We start from the raw sequence: 15805 nt of genomic DNA on the forward strand, positions 1-15805 counted from the left end.
AAATCGTTAATATTGGCTTAGAATAGGAAAGTAGCTTATTGTGTTTTTACTGTGTTTTACACATCTATTGTTACTGTTCCCGATTGGAGGGACAGGAAAATTATCTATCGTTAGCTTTTCTACGGTACATCGTCAGGGGAACAATTCAGAAAATGTTAACAATCATATATTTTAAACTATAAGCCTTGGCAACAGAAGATGTTTTTTTAAAAAATATATGCATTCCCGTTCAACAGAAATTCCTGCTAAAATATTTCCCTGAATTATTTTAAAACATTTTCCACACAGCAGACATAAACAAACAAGCAAAAACAGGACCAAGTTATTCTCACAATGGGGTTTTTTTTTTTGGTAGCATAAAGTGAATATCGAAAATTTTACAAGATTTTACTAATTATCTGTTAATAATGATCTCAGCTTGGCTTGTGCTTACAGCGGTAAGCCGCAATGTAATGGTGGACCGAAACACCAGATCCTGGCAATCTGCTTCTGGTTATACCTGATCAGTCTGGGCGTAATTGTTAGCTTATTTAAGGGTTTTTTTAAACCTCTTTTAACTACTATACCCCATGAATTCTACACAGCCCACCCCAAGGATATAGTTAAATTTGACACTAAAACTTTACTATACGGGGCAGGGCTCAAACACCTAAGGACTCAAATGGCTCAAACTATTCCCAAATATCAGTAGAAGAGAATAACTCTTCCACCTTCACTGACAGAGCAAGCCCCTTGTACGTTTTATTTATTCTTTAAATCTACTTTTATGCAGAGCAAACCTCACTCCTTCTAGCACTGAGAACGTTACCTAGCTGGGTCATGAAACCTGATGATATTCCCTAGTTGGGTCATGAAATGTCTGCAAGAAAACCACCCAGCTCAGAGAACACCAAGGACCCCACAGTCCTCCTCCTCCTCCTCCTCCTCCCTTCCTTCTCTGCAAACCCCACTCCTTCTAGCACTGTCGATATTCCCTGGTTGGGTCATGAAATATCCACAAGAAAACAACTAAGCTCAGAGACCACCAAGAACCTCACTGTTTCCTCCTCCTCCTCCTCTCCTTCCCTTCTAGCACTGAGGATGTTACCTAGTTGGGTAATGAAACGTCTGCAAGAAAACAAGCTCAGAGACCACCAAGGAACCCACTGTCTCCTCCTCCTCCTCCATTCCCTTCTAGCACTGAGGATGTTACCTAGTTGGGTAATGAAACGTCCACAAGAAAAGAACTCAACTCAAAGAGCACCAAGGATGACCTCACTATCGCCAAATAATCAAGCAACACGATGTTGGCTGATTCCACTGAACGTAAGACAGACAGCATTCGACTCAAAGGACTTTATCTAACCGACTTTATCTAAATCCAACCACCTCAGGATCAACTTCCCAGGAAGCCTCAGAACCTTTTGGTTGCTAATGGGTGAAACAAAGATTCCGGAGTTAGAAGTATGAGAGAATTGGGCCCAGTTTGTACCCGTACGATTTAATTTAACAGGAAAAAGAAGAAGAATACCAAGAGCTTACAGCTATAATCTCTTCCCTCCATTTTCTGGATATCGGCAGAGCTTGATTCGATCTCGGCATCCAGCAGGTTTTTATGTAAGGCAGCTTTGGCAAGACTGGGTAAAAACCTAGATACCATAAGGGAAAAAGAGGGGAGGTTATTTCACAGAGAAAAATGTCTGTTCTGTAGACATCTTAGAAGTGACCAGATCCTATTCTCATATTGCCAGCCGTGTGCTGCAGCTGCCAAAAAAGCCAACACCGTGCTAGGCTGCATTAACAGAGGGAGAGAATCAAGATCAGGTGAAGCGTTAATACCACTTTACAAGGCCTTGGTAAGGCCACACCTGGAATACTGCATCCAGGTTTGGTCACCACGATGTAAAAAAGATGTTGAGACTCTGGAAAGAGTACAGAGAAGAGCAACAAAGATAATCAGGGGACTGGAGGCTAAAACATACAAAGAACAGTTGCAGGAATTGGGTATGTCTAGTTTAACGAAGAGAAGGACGAGGGGGGAGAGAATAGCAGTGTTCCAGTATCTCAGCGGCTGCCACAAAGAAGAGGCAGTCAAGGTGTTCTCCAAAGCATCTGAAGGCAGGACAAGAAGCAACGGATGGAAACTGACCAAGGAGAGAAGCAACCTAGAACTAAAGAGAAATTTCCTGACAGTGAGAACAACTAACCAGTGGAACAACCTGCCTCCAGAAGCTGTGAATGCTCCATCACTGGAGGTTTTTAAGAAGAGACTGGACAGCCATTTGTCTGAAATGATATAGAGTTTCCTGCCTGAGCAGGGGGTTGGACTAGATGACCTCCAAGGGTCCCTTCCAACATTATTCTATTCTATTCTATTCTATTCTATTCTATTCTATTCTATTCTATTCTATTCTATTCTATTCTATTCTATTCTATTCTATTCTATTCTATTCTATTCTATTCTATTCTATTCTACACAACTCTACTTTTTTCTCCGTTCCCCTTACCTTAGTTCTCTACTACTTGCTTTTGCATTTTCGTATTTTATACTATACTTTTAAGCTATAAGCTAATACAATTTTTTTTATTCTACTCCATTCCACTGCATTCCATATTTTCTCTTCTCTTCTCTCCTCTCCTCTATTCTCCTCTACTCTTTTCTCTCTTCCCCTTACCTTTGTTCTCTACTACTTGCTTTTGCATTTTCCTATTTCATACTATACTTTAAGCTATAAGCTAATACAATTTTTTTTATGCAATTGCGATCGAGGACATCCCGGTGGTTGAGATGAATCACAGCCAACTGATCAAACGCTTCTTGTCCACCTCTTTCAAACAACGAGGAAATTAATGGCAGACTTCCAGACTCCAGATAATAAACAAAATTGCCTACAAAAAAAAACCACTTCAAAAAAATCCTACCTGGAAAGACAAGCTTTATTGATAGCGTGGTGGAGGCTTTCATCCGGATAGTGAGATAGACGCCTGCAGATCCTCAAGAGCTGGCGGGTAGATAAGGAGGAGGCCAGCGATTGTGCCTGTTAATGAGAAATGAATTTAATTTCGTTTATCTTCCCCTGTGAAACGCGAGAGATGGCTCTTTCAAAACCGGCAATGCTTGGCAGAAGGAATTTTTCCCAGTCTGGTGCCCTCCGAGGATCTTCAACGCCCGTATGTCTCTCCTGGCACAGCTTTGGACAGTGCCAAAGGGGAAAATGCTATTTAAAGGCATCCCAAAGATGCTTTTTTCAGGAGGCAACTGGACTTTCTTGTTTTTTTTCCCTTTGAAGACGTTTCGCTTCTTGTCCAAAGAAGCTTCTTCAGGTTCTGACTGGATGGTGGGGAATGGAAGGATTTATACTCCTTGCAGACTGTTGGTCATTTGCATCCTTTTAGAGCAGGGGTGTCAAACTCAATTTCATTGAGGGCCGCATCAGCATTGTGGCTGCCCTCAGGGGGCCGGGTGGGTATGGCCCGGGTGGGCGTGGCCTACTGGGTGGGCGTGGCTAGAGTGCGTATGGCCTACTGGGTGGGCATGGCCAGCTCTACATCGTTCGCATCAAGGGTGCCTATGGGGACCTGGGCAGGAGTGGGACAGATCTGAGAGTCTCTGGCAGAAGGAGGGTCTCTGGGCCAGGGCCAAGGCAGTGGGGGCCGTCCCCTCACTGTTTCCAGGATGGCTTCGCGGGCCGCATGAAACTACTTCGCGGGCCGGATCTGGCCCCCGGGCCTTGTGTTTGACATGTCTGTTTTAGAGGGTCGTTGAGGCCTCCTGGAGGTTTACCTGTGTCCTTGGGGTCACCTGAGTGGTGCAAATGGGCGGGGAGAGCCTTCTTGGAACTGTGTTTGTAGACTGGGGATAGATGATGTTGTATCCCTCCCCCTCTGTTGCCAACACAACGTACACGCACACTTTAAACCCAAGTAGACGCTAAGGCAGAAGCTTGTCCGCCCCAAGGATGAAACACCCAGACAAAATCCTGAGCAACGTGATACAGTGCAGTGAGACATGTGTGGATCTGAACATTGGGGGAAACAAAACAACCACTTCATAAACGCATCGCACAACATAGGAGAACAGACCCACCAGGACAAGATTCTGAATTTACAAGACAAAGGCTACTCTTTGAAAGACGGCAAAGTCCACATTTTGGACAGAGAGGACCGCTGGTTTGAAAGAGGGGGTCCAAGAGGCTGTTTAGGTCCAAACTGAACAGCCCTCTCTCAACAGAAGGGGAGGGGTACGAGACCACCCATCTCCTCTCTACAATACAGTCCTTTCAGCAGTTCCAAGAAGGCTCCACACCCATTTGCACCACTCAGGTGACCCTGAGGACACAGGTAAGCCTCCAAGTGGCCTCAACGACTGTCTTAAAGAAGGCAAATGACCAGCGGTCTGCGAGGAGTATAAATCCTTCCACACACACCCCACCATCCGGTCAGAGCTGAAGAAGCTTCTTGGATGAGAAGAGAAACATCCTCAAAGCAAAACAAGAAAGTCCAGTTGCCTCCTTGCATTAAATGCTAAAATGGGAGAAACCTTGGCTATTGAATTTACAATATTTGGAAATTAGAATGAAAATAAGAATATTACACTGCATTAACTGATCTGTTGATATGGAGGTGAGAAAGATAAAGATACGTATCTGGATCACTAGACGTTTGGGGGGAATTGTGACAAAGGGAATTGGGGTCATTCCGAAATTTGGAAACGATAAGTATGAAACGTTTAACTGAAATATCAAGGCAAAATTAAAGCCGGGAAAATTGATACGGTTATTCGTGGTCCCAAAGATGGAGCGTTAAAATAAATAAGACACATAAAATTATTGATAAATGTAAGAAAGCTACTAAGTAGCTGATGAGTAGAATAAGAAGTATATATTAATTTAGACAAGAGACAGTCTGTATTAGAGGGGGAAAAAAGAGAGGAAATACGGGCTGTAATAGTTGGAGATTTGTATTAATACACATTTGTGTCAGGTTTCCGACATACCGGCTTTTCAAGGGACTCTGAGGCATCGTTTACCTTAAAAGTCCTTTATTCAGCCTAATACACCGGCAAATGCTTGCTCGAAGGAAGCTGGAATCTGAAATCTCCACCCCGCCCCCTTGCACAATATATTAAAACACAATTCTCCACCTTTCTAACTTTGTCATTAATCATAGTAAAGGTAAAGGTTCCCCCGCACATGCGTGCTAGTCGTTTCCGACTCTAGGGGCCGGTGCTCATCTCCGTTTCAAAGCCGAAGAGCCGGCGCTTATCCGAGGACGTCTCCGTGGTCATGTGGCCGGCATGACTAGATGCCAAAGGCGCACGGAACGCTGTTACCTTCCCACCGGAGCGGTCCCTACTTTTCTACTTGCATTTTTACGTGCTTTCGAACTGCTAGGTTGGCAGAAGCTGGGACAGGTAACAGGTGCTCACTCTGTTACGCGGCACTCGGGATTCGACCCGCCAAACTGCCGATCTTCTGATCGACAAGCTCAGCGCCCTAACCCACTGAGCCACCGCGTCCCTTTTTTCATTAATCATATTCTCCAATTAATTTAAAGAATCCGTTTCCCTTCTGTTAGAAAACCCGCCAAGGTCTTATCTTCTTTAATTTCAGATGGCCTTGAAGGAACAATCCTCCTCTTCCTCCCTCCCAACCTTAAACTCAATCTCTCAAAGAAATATAGAAATTTAACATACGAAGTGGCTACTTCTTCATCTCTTGTCAAGCAATAACATTCGATGTCAGCAGCCTTGACATTTGTACGTAATGGGAATTATTGTAACCCAGACACCACGTTGTTTTTCAAAGGTATAATTGCAACATTGGAAAATTAATAAAAAGTTTCAAAAAAAAAGAAGAAGAAGAAGAAACATCTACAAAGCAAAACAAGAAAGGTCCAGTTGCCTCCTGAAAAATCTCTTTCCGGACGACTCTTGGTATAAATGGGGCAGAGTATCCTCCCCTTAGTGTGACTATGGGGGTCCCCGTCAAACTGTAGATCACATTGCGACCAGATGAAAGCTGGGGGCACATACAGCTTAGTCCTCGGCTTGAGCGACCGTTCCAAGTTACAACGGCACGGGAAAAGCGACTTAGGACCTGCTTTTCACAGGTGTGACCTTTGCAGCATCCCCACGGTCAGGTGACCAAAAGTCAGACGCTCGGCAACTGACTCACACTTATGACGGTCGCGGGGTCCCGGGGTCCCCTTTTGTGACCTTCTGACCAGCAGTCAGCGGAGGAAGCTGGATTCACTTAACAACCGGGTTTCTAACGTTATCATCTGCAGCGATTCGCTTAACAACGGTGACGAGAAAGGTTGTAAAATGGGGCAAAAGCCGCTTGACAAATGTCTCACTTAACCAGAGAAATTCCAGGCTCAGTTGTGGTCCATAAATCGAGGATTGCCTGGTAATCCTACCAGGGGTAGGCAACCTCGGCTCTTTTATGACTCGTGGACTTCAACTCCCAGAATTCCTGAGTCAGCTATGCTAGCCCAGGAATTCTGGGAGTTGAAGTCCACCAGTCATGAAGGAGCCATAGTTCCTCCATGCTGGCTGAGGAATTCTCAGAGTTGAAGTCCAGAAGTCATGAAGGGGCCATAGTTCCCCCATGCTAGCTGAGGAATTCTGGGAGTTGAAGTCCACAAGTCATGAAGTGGCCATGCTGGCTCAGGAATTCTGGGAGTTGAAGTCCACAAGTCATGAAGGGGCCATAGTTTCCCCCATGCTGGCTGAGGAATTCTGGGAGCTGAAGTCCACAAGTCATGAAGGGGCCATAGTTCCCCCATGCTGGCTCAGGAATTCTGGGAGTTGAAGTCCACGAGTCATAAAATAGCCCAGGTTGCCTACCCCTGTCCTAATCTCTTCTTAAAAAATCTCCAGCGATGGAGCGCCCACGATTTCTGGGGGTGAGCTGAGCGTTTCCTGCCCGGAGGCCCTTCCTGACGTCCCACGGATACACCGCCACTAATCAACTGTCATTAACCAGGATGTGGAATCAGAGTTTGAAGCTAAGTAGCCGCAGCATTAACCACCAGGAAATGTGATGCTTCATTACCGCTGGGGCAGCCAAGAGACTTTCTCCCTCAGAGAAGCAAAACGGGAATGAAAATGGAAGAGATTACAAAATAAACATATTTTAAAAAATGCAGGAACTAAATCTGTGGCTTTCCCAGCTGACGGGTTAAGCTTGCCTTGGCCCGACCGTGTTTAAATCTGGAGGGTAAATCCAGCTGGGTGAGATTAATGTCTTATTTAGCAGTCCAGCATCGCCAGACAGATGGTGCAACAGAAAAAATAAAATAAAGGAAATTCAATGCAATTTTATTTATTTTTATTTTAATTCCATTTATATCCCGCCCTTCTCCGAAGACTCAGGGCGGCTTACAAACTTAGCAGTTTTGCCTTCATTTTGCCTTCTCCTCTCAAAATATCAACCGAACTGGAAAGTTTGCTACGGAATAGCAATGCTGCGGCCGCGACGGATAAGTCCTCCAGTTACGAACACAACAGAGCCCCAGACTTTATGTGGCTAAGTGAAACATTTGTTAAAGTGAGTTTTTTTGCCTCATTTGACAACTTGCCTTGCCGCGGCTGTTAAGTGAATCACTGCAGTTGTTCAGTTAGTAACACGGCCGTTAAGCGAATCTGGATTCCCCATGGAGTTTGCTTGTCAGAAGGTCGCAAAAGGGGAAAATCCCGTGAGCCCGGACAGTGCAACTGTCATCAATAGGAATCGCTTGCAAAGGATCTGAATTTTGATCGTGTGACCCTGGGGATGCTGCAACGGTCGGTAAGTGCAAAAAAAGGGGCATAAGTCACCTTTTTCAGTGCCGCTGTAACTTTGCATGGTCTGCTGTAACTCGAGAAGAGATTGGACAGACATTTGTCTGAAATGATATAGGGTTTCCTGCCTGAGCAGAGGGTTGGACTAGATGACCTCCAAGGTCCCCTCCAACTTTATATCATCATCATCATCATCTGCTTGTGTCATGTCATCCCTGCATGGAGATTCTCAATCATCCAAGTCATATTTGTCCCAAAAACGCTTTTCCGAAAAGCATCAGGGCTTTTTTAATTTCCCCCCCCCCAAAAAATATTCATGTTTCATCCAAGAAGCTGCTTCTTTTGAACTGAAGAAGCTTCTTGGAAGAGAAGCGAAACGTTTTCAAAGAAAAAAAAATCCGAGAAAGAGCAGTTGCCTTTTGGGGTGGGAAAAAAAAGCACCTTTGGCCCAATGTGCGTTAATTAGCTATTATAATTATGTCAACAGAGGAAAAGCCAATATTTCCACTGGGACAGGAACGTTTCCTGAATTTCTTCTCCGTTGATTTCTCTCTCTCTCTCCTCTTAAGGCAGAAATGAAAACAAAACTCCGCGTTGGAAGACAATTCACGAAAACCAGGAATATCCAATCTTGGCAATTTGGAGACTTGGGAACTCCTAGGCTGGCTGGGAAATGAATTCTGGCAGGTCTCAAAAGTTGCTACGACTGGACAGCCCTGGATTCTAGACAGTTTCCAACATGCAATTCAGCTCCAAGAAATCTAAACCTGTTTATATCCCACGGGAAGAGTCAACGTGAGGTCCCGGATCCACGTTTCACGGGAAAAGCTGGCACACGGAAGGAGTAAGCAACCGCGTTTGTGAATCAGCACACATCTGGAAGCTTGCAAATCATACTTCCCCCCCCCTCCTCCTCTAGGTACCTAAGGCACGAAGTTCAATGGACAGCAAAAGCAAGCTATTTTTATCTTTTCCTTGTCTTTCTTTTTTATTTTTCCCTGTGGATGCTTTGTCACTATTCATCTGTAAGAAGCATCTCCCTCGTGGGCTACACGTGACTCATTTCAACGTGATAGCAGCCTCTGGACATTTTGCCATTTTAAGAAAACTGGGCCGAGAAAGCCTACTTTTCAGACTGGCTCCCTGCAAACAATATGGACACAAAACAGAATTGATGCGAAGCGCCACGTGAATCTTGCAACGCTGAGCGAGATTATTAACACTTTCCCCCCCCCACCCTTAGATTAGAACAAGGAATTAAAATAAAGGAACATTAAAGCATTTGGGTAAAAAAAAGCTAATAAAGTCAGGGCATTTCCCCCCCCCTCTGGAAAGATCAACTCAAGTTACTCACCGCGAGTACCTAACAACAGGTTAGTCCCAGACTTACAACAGTTCATTGAGTGACCGTTCAAAGTTACGACGGTGGTGAAAAAGTGACTTATGACCGTTTTTCACACTTACGACCGTTGCGACATCCCCAGGTGGTCACACGATCAAAATTCGGAGGCCTGGCAACTGACTCGTATTTATGACGGTCTCAGCGTCGCCGGGATCACGTGATTCCCCTTTTGCGACCTTCGGATAAGCAACGTCAATTGGGGAAGCCAGATCCACTGAGCAACCGAGTCGCTAACTTAACAACTGCAGCGATTCATTTAACAACTATGTTAAGAAAGGTCGTAAAATGGGGCAAAACTCACTAAACAGCGGTCTAACAGAAATTTTCGGCTCCATTGTGGTCATAGGTCAAGGGCTACCTGTATTCAGAGTGTGGTAGGTTGATAAGTGAAGTAGGAAATTCCATGCCTACACAGGGACTTAATGTTAATGTGTGCTAAATACAACATTCCTCGAAAGAGCTCAAAGTAAAAATGCTTTCTGAAATTCCGCAAACTCGCCGGCTTTCCCATCAGGAATGGATGTCTCTGTTGTGATTCAGGGTCAGCCTGTGGGTTCGGCAGTTGGGTCGGATGACTCAGACGAGGGGGAGGAGGGGGGTGTTGAAGAACTTGCTGATGATGGCTTTGAGGCTCCGCAGAGCCCCCAGCCAGGCCCCTCCCACCTGGTGGAGACCCAGCTGTGTGAGCCTGACAGCGTGGATGAAGATGACCCACAGCTGGCCCTGGACGCCCGACGCAGGAGGCAGTCAATTAGGAGTAGACAGAGGAAGGCAATGGGGCTCCTCGGAAGGAGGCACAGAGAAGCCACGCCCTGAACTCTTTATAAAGGGAATGTGTGGGGAGGGCTGGTTTGCTGAAAGCAACCGCTCAGATAGTGTTTCAAAGCTTCTGTATCTTGGTTCGTGTCTTGTTTGTTTTTTGTAGTAATAAATTTGGCAGACGTCATTCCAGCCTCTTGCCGTTTGTAAAGGGGTTGCCTTTTCTGCAGGGCCGGTAGCAGGCTGGTACAGAACAGTCTCTGGAGATTGTCAATCATCCAGGTCGTGGTTGTCCCAAGGGTGCTTTTTCAAGAGGCAACTGGATTTTCTTGTTTTTTTTCTTGAAGACATTTCCCTTCTCATCCAAGAAGCTTCTTCGGTTCCGACCGGATGGTGGGGAAACGGAAGGATTTATATTCCTCGCCGTCATCTGGTCACTGGCACTCTCTCTGAGAGTCGTTGAGGCCACCGGGGCAGATAAACAGATAAACCTCCAATTGGCCTCAATGACTCTCCGAAAGAGTACTAACGACCAGAGGACTGCAAAGAATGTAAATCCTTCCGTCCTCCACCCTCCAGTCAGAACCAAAGAAGCTTCTTGGATGAGAAGGGAAAGGTCCTCAAGGAAAAGCAAAAGCAGTCCAAGCTGCCTTTGGGGGAAAAAAGCACGTTTGGGACAACGGGAGTGGACTTTTAGGCATTTGACGGTGGAAAAGCAAGACGAAGGATCAAACGTGGAAACGTCAAAACTCACGGTGGGATCGTTGGTCTCGCGAAGCTTGTGTGTTAACTTCAGCAGCTTCTCCGCCGAGGCCCGGCCTACATTTGGAACCTGAAACAAATAATGCATAAGCCTCCTTCTGTGCTCATCCTGGCGTAGGCAAACACACACACACACACACACACACACACACACAGACATCAAAAAGGCACAAGGAGATTTAAGAGAAGCGTCAAGGAATTTGGGACCAAAGTTAATGCAAACAAATGAACACGGGGAAGACCAGCAAACACTTAATATGCTGAAAAGAGAAGAAATTGAATGTAGCAATAGCAATAGCACTTATATATGCCACTTCATAGTGCCTTACAGCCCCCTCTAAGTGGTTTACAGAGTCAGCCTATTGTCCCCCAACCAACTGGGTCCTCATTTTACCGACCTCGGAAGGACGGAAGGCTGAGTCAACCTTGAGCCGGTAAGCATCGAACTGCTGGCAGTGGGCAGAGTTAGCCTGCAATACTGCATTCTAATCACTGTGCCACCCACAGCTTCCTTCCTTCCTTCCTTCCTTCCTTCCTTCCTTCCTTCCCTTCCTTTCTTCCTTTCTTCCTTCCCACTTACCAATAGCACTCAGACTTATATACCACTTCACAGTCCTTTGCAGCCCTCTTTAAGCGGTTTACACAATCAGCACAATCTGGGTCCTCATTTTACCAATCTCAGAAGGATGGAAGGCTGAGTCAACCTTGAACCGATGAGAATCGAACTGCTGGCAGTGGGCAGAGTCAGCCTGCTATAGCGGATTCTAACCACTGTGCCACCATGACTCTTCATGGCTATCTCAGGAAGTCACCGCTCAGTCAGAAGGACAATCAGCAATCCTCCACCCTTGCATCATTTTGTGCGCAACGTAATACACGTGTCCCATGTTCACCCGTGCACAACAATAGCACAGTTGGTTCACCTCAGGGTTCTCCAAACCTGGCCACTTTTAAGACTTGTGGACTTCAACTTCCAGAAAATTCCTCCTGGCTGAGGAATTCTGGGAGTTGAAGTCCACAAGTCTTAAGATTGCCGAGTCCACATGGACAAAAATATAAGCAGGAGAGGAAAGCACGCAGGTCAAAACCAGTTAAAAGTAGTCCTTGACTGACAATCACACCTGAGACCACAACTTCCATTGCCAAGTGGGGCAGTTGTTAGGTGGCTCGCACCTGATTGTGCGACCTGTTTTGGCCACAGCTGTTGAGCGAATCACTGCATTTATGTGGTTGTGAAGTTAACCTGGTTTCCTCCATGGACTTTGCTTGTTGGAAGCTGGCTAAGAAGATCACCCAGGAGGCAGCAGCCATCATAAATACGCGCTGGTCGCCAGGTGCCCAAATTCGGATCATATGACCATGGGGATGCTGCAACAGTCATTAAGTGCGAGGATTTGTCACGTCAGTTCGTTTTCAACTCCAGTTGTGGCTTCGAACACTCGCTCGACAAATTGTAAGTTGTAAGTCAAGGACTACATGCAGTTCCGCTTCTTGTGTGTGCGCGATTTTGCCGTGACTAATTGCGCGAAACAGAGAGGAAGGCGAACAGGGTAAACGGTGACTCAAACGTCAATCTCCGGAGTGGCTTACCATCTCTTTAATAACTTTAATTTCTTCATTCTTGCTTAGCGGCTTCATATAATGGAAAAGGAAGAGGGTTAAAAGCTCTGGGCCCAACCACTGCTGGGTGGTACTTCCAATGGAAGGCGGTTCTGCCAAGGCGACCACTCGGAAGGAAGGATGGATGGGAAAAATAGCCCTAGGAGAGAAAGAATGTCAAATGACAACAATTGAGTTGTTTTGCCTTGCAAAGACCTGAAGGGCATCTGAATGTTGTCTAAAAGCATAGACATTAAGTTCTAGTTAAACTGATTTATTGCTCAAACCTATAGGCAAGAATCTAGTCAACTAATGGTCAGCATTAAATTGGCGCTAGGTAAAGAGTTAATGGAAGGGACGCGGTGGCTCAGTGGGTTAGGATGCTGAGCTTGTCGATCAGAAGGTCGGCAGTTTGGCGGGTCGAAATCCGAGTGCCGCGTAACAGAGTGAGCGCCTGTTACTCGTCCCAGCTTCTGCCAACCTAGCAGTTCGAAAGCGCGTAAAAATGCAAGTAGAAAAATAGGGACCACTCCGGTGGGAAGGGAACAGCATTCCGTGCGCCTTTGGTGTCTAGTCATGCCGGCCACATGACCATGGAGATGTCCTCGGACAAGCACTGGCTCTTCGGCTTTAAAACGGAGATGAGCACCGGACCCTAGAGTCGGAAACGACTAGCACGCGTGTGCGGGGGAACCTTTACCTTTACCTTTTAAAGAGTTAATGGAATTCAAGAGGAATTGGATTTAGAGCGTTTGTGGGAACGTAAAGATTCCATGCTGATTCCTCTCTTGACTCCGACCCCAGGTTCTGCCTATCCTTTTCCTCCAGATGTTCAGTTTCTGTATTTCTGTTCTGGGTCCCCAAATAAATAACCCAAGCTAGCATTTTTTTCCCCCATACCACTTAATAGCCTGAACTGATTAGTCTAACCAGGCATTAACGATATCAGATCAGAATTAAAACCATACCTATGCACACAATCGCTCTTTCACTGTCTTTAACCCTAATTCACCTGGGAGATTTCCCTTCGCTGCAGATTACCAAGAATTAATTATGCCCTAATTAACTGGAGCAAGCCAGAGCAGTAAGCAGACATGACGCATTTATCCAAGCCAAGTACGCTTGTCTGTTAACCGTACATTTGGACTAAATCGAATCCTTGGCTAAAAGAAGACTTTGTTGCTTTGCCAGTTCACGCAACAGAGTTGTGTATGGCGAGACAAAAGATTTAGTCCAACTTTGACCTGCAGGAATAATGTGAAGAGGTTACACAGCCCTCTCTCTCTCTCTCTCTTTTTTTGGAAAGCCCAAGTGAAAATGCAAAAGAGTCAGCTGTTGTTTCTGAAAACGCTCCTGCAGATCAAAAGCCTTGAAGTTCAAAACAGTTATTTTTAGCCGAATGTCGCAAGCCTCAAAGCTAAGCCTCTACTGATAAACATGGATGGGGAAAGATCAGAAAGAAACACGGGAAATGGGAACAAATGACACGGCACGTTGTCAACTTCTAGAAGGGCAGCAACGATGCATGTTTTTATTTTTTAAAAAAATCCTCTTTAAGATTAGGGTTCGATGTAAAATCTCAATCCATTCTTCCATAAGCAACGGATGGAAACTAACCAAAGAGAGAAGCAACTTAGAACTAAGGAGAAACTTCCTGACAGTGAGAACAATTAACCGGTGGAACAACCTGCCTCCAGAAGTGGTGAATGCTCCAACACTGGAAGTTTTTAAGAAGAGACTAGACAGCCATTTGTCTGAAATGGTGTAGGGTTTCCTGCCTGAGCAGGGGGTTGGACTAGATGACCCCCAAGGTCCCTTCCAACAACAACAACTACTTCTTCTTATTCTTATTCTTCTTATTATTATTATTAATTATCCTGCCTCCAGAAGTTGTAAATCCTCCAACACTGGAAGGTTTTAAGAAGAGACTGGACGGACATTTGTCGGAAATGGTATAGGGTTTCCTGCCTGAGCAGGGGGCTGGACTAGATGACCTCCAAGGTCCCTTACAACTTTGTTGTTGTTATTATGATATACTATAATATTATAGTATATAATAATAACAATATAATAATATTATATATTTCCATTGGTCCAACAGTGTATTATATCCAAAGTGTTTTACCCATTTTTTTTCACCCTACAGGTAAGTCCTTTATTAATAACAGTTCATTTAGCGGGCATTCAAAGTTAAGACGGCATTGGGGGGAAAAAAGTGGCGTGACCATTTTTCACACTTACGACCGTTGCAGCATCCCCACCGTCACACGATCGAAATTCAGACGCTTGGCAACTGACTCGCAGTTATGACGGTCTCAGTGTCCCGGGGGGGGGGGTCAGGTGATCCCCTTTTGCGACTGGCTGACAAGCAAAGTCAAGGGGGAAGCCAGATCCACTGTGTTATTAATTTAACAACTGCAGTGGTTTACTCAACAACTGCAGCAAGAAAGGCCGTCAAAGGAGGCAAAACTCGCTTAGCGACTGTCTCGCTTAGCGACAGGGATGCTGGGCTCAAATGTGGTCGAACGACAGTCTGTGTAGCTGAACCTTCAAGCATCCTTGATGCAAACTGGCATCTAGACTTCCTAATTCTCTTTCCAAACATTTTATAATCAAGTGGTGAGTGTGGTTTACAAACGTGCAAAGCAAGTCCAGATCAGGGATCTTCAAACCTGGCCTTTTTATGACTTGTGGACTTCAACTCTGGGAGTTGAAGTCCACAGGTCATAAAAGGATCTTAGTTCCCTCATGCTGGCTGAGGAATTCTGGGAGTTGAAGTCCACAAGTCATAAAAGGATCTTAGTTCCCTCATGCTGGCTGAGGAATTCTGGGAGTTGAAGTCCACAAGTCATAAAAGGATCTTAGTTCCCTCATGCTGGCTGAGGAATTCTGGGAGTTAAGTCCACAAGTCATAAAAGGATCTTAGTTCCCTCATGCTGGCTGAGGAATTCTGGGAGTTGAAGTCCACAAGTCATAAAAGGATCTTAGTTCCCTCATGCTGGCTGAGGAATTCTGGGAGTTGAAGTCCACAAGTCATAAAAGGATCTTAGTTCCCTCATGCTGGCTGAGGAATTCTGGGAGTTAAGTCCACAAGTCATAAAAGGATCTTAGTTCCCTCATGCTGGCTGAGGAATTCTGGGAGCTGAAGTCCACAAGTCATAAAAGGATCTTAGTTCCCTCATGCTGGCTGAGGAATTCTGGGAGTTGAAGTCCACAAGTCATAAAAGGATCTTAGTTCCCTCATGCTGGCTGAGGAATTCTGGGAGTTGAAGTCCACAAGTCATAAAAGGATCTTAGTTCCCTCATGCTGGCTGAGGAATTCTGGGAGTTGAAGTCCACAAGTCATAAAAGGATCTTAGTTCCCTCATGCTGGCTGAGGAATTCTGGGAGTTGAAGTCCACAAGTCATAAAAGGATCTTAGTTCCCTCATGCTGGCTGAGGAATTCTGGGAGTTGAAGTCCAGAAGTCTTAAAAGGGACATAGTTCCCTTACGCTGGCTGAGGAATTCTGGGAGTTGA

At 45.4% G+C, this 15805-nt stretch overlaps 1 protein-coding gene across 1 annotated transcript in view; it reads right to left on the reverse strand.

Moving 5' to 3' along the window:
- The window catches only part of VWA8 (von Willebrand factor A domain containing 8), a 63288-nt gene that overhangs the window by 17485 nt on the left and 29998 nt on the right, over window positions 1-15805 (reverse strand). Inside the window, exons 15-18 of the mRNA XM_083362299.1 lie at window positions 12279-12447; window positions 10681-10758; window positions 2902-3017; window positions 1522-1628 (exon numbers count right to left, since the gene is read on the reverse strand). Coding sequence (XP_083218425.1) covers window positions 1522-1628; window positions 2902-3017; window positions 10681-10758; window positions 12279-12447 — 470 coding nt within the window. The remainder of the gene's footprint in view (window positions 1-1521; window positions 1629-2901; window positions 3018-10680; window positions 10759-12278; window positions 12448-15805) is intronic.

Source organism: Vipera ursinii (genome assembly GCF_947247035.1).
Source record: "Vipera ursinii genome assembly, chromosome: 4".
NCBI lineage: Eukaryota > Metazoa > Chordata > Lepidosauria > Squamata > Viperidae > Vipera > Vipera ursinii.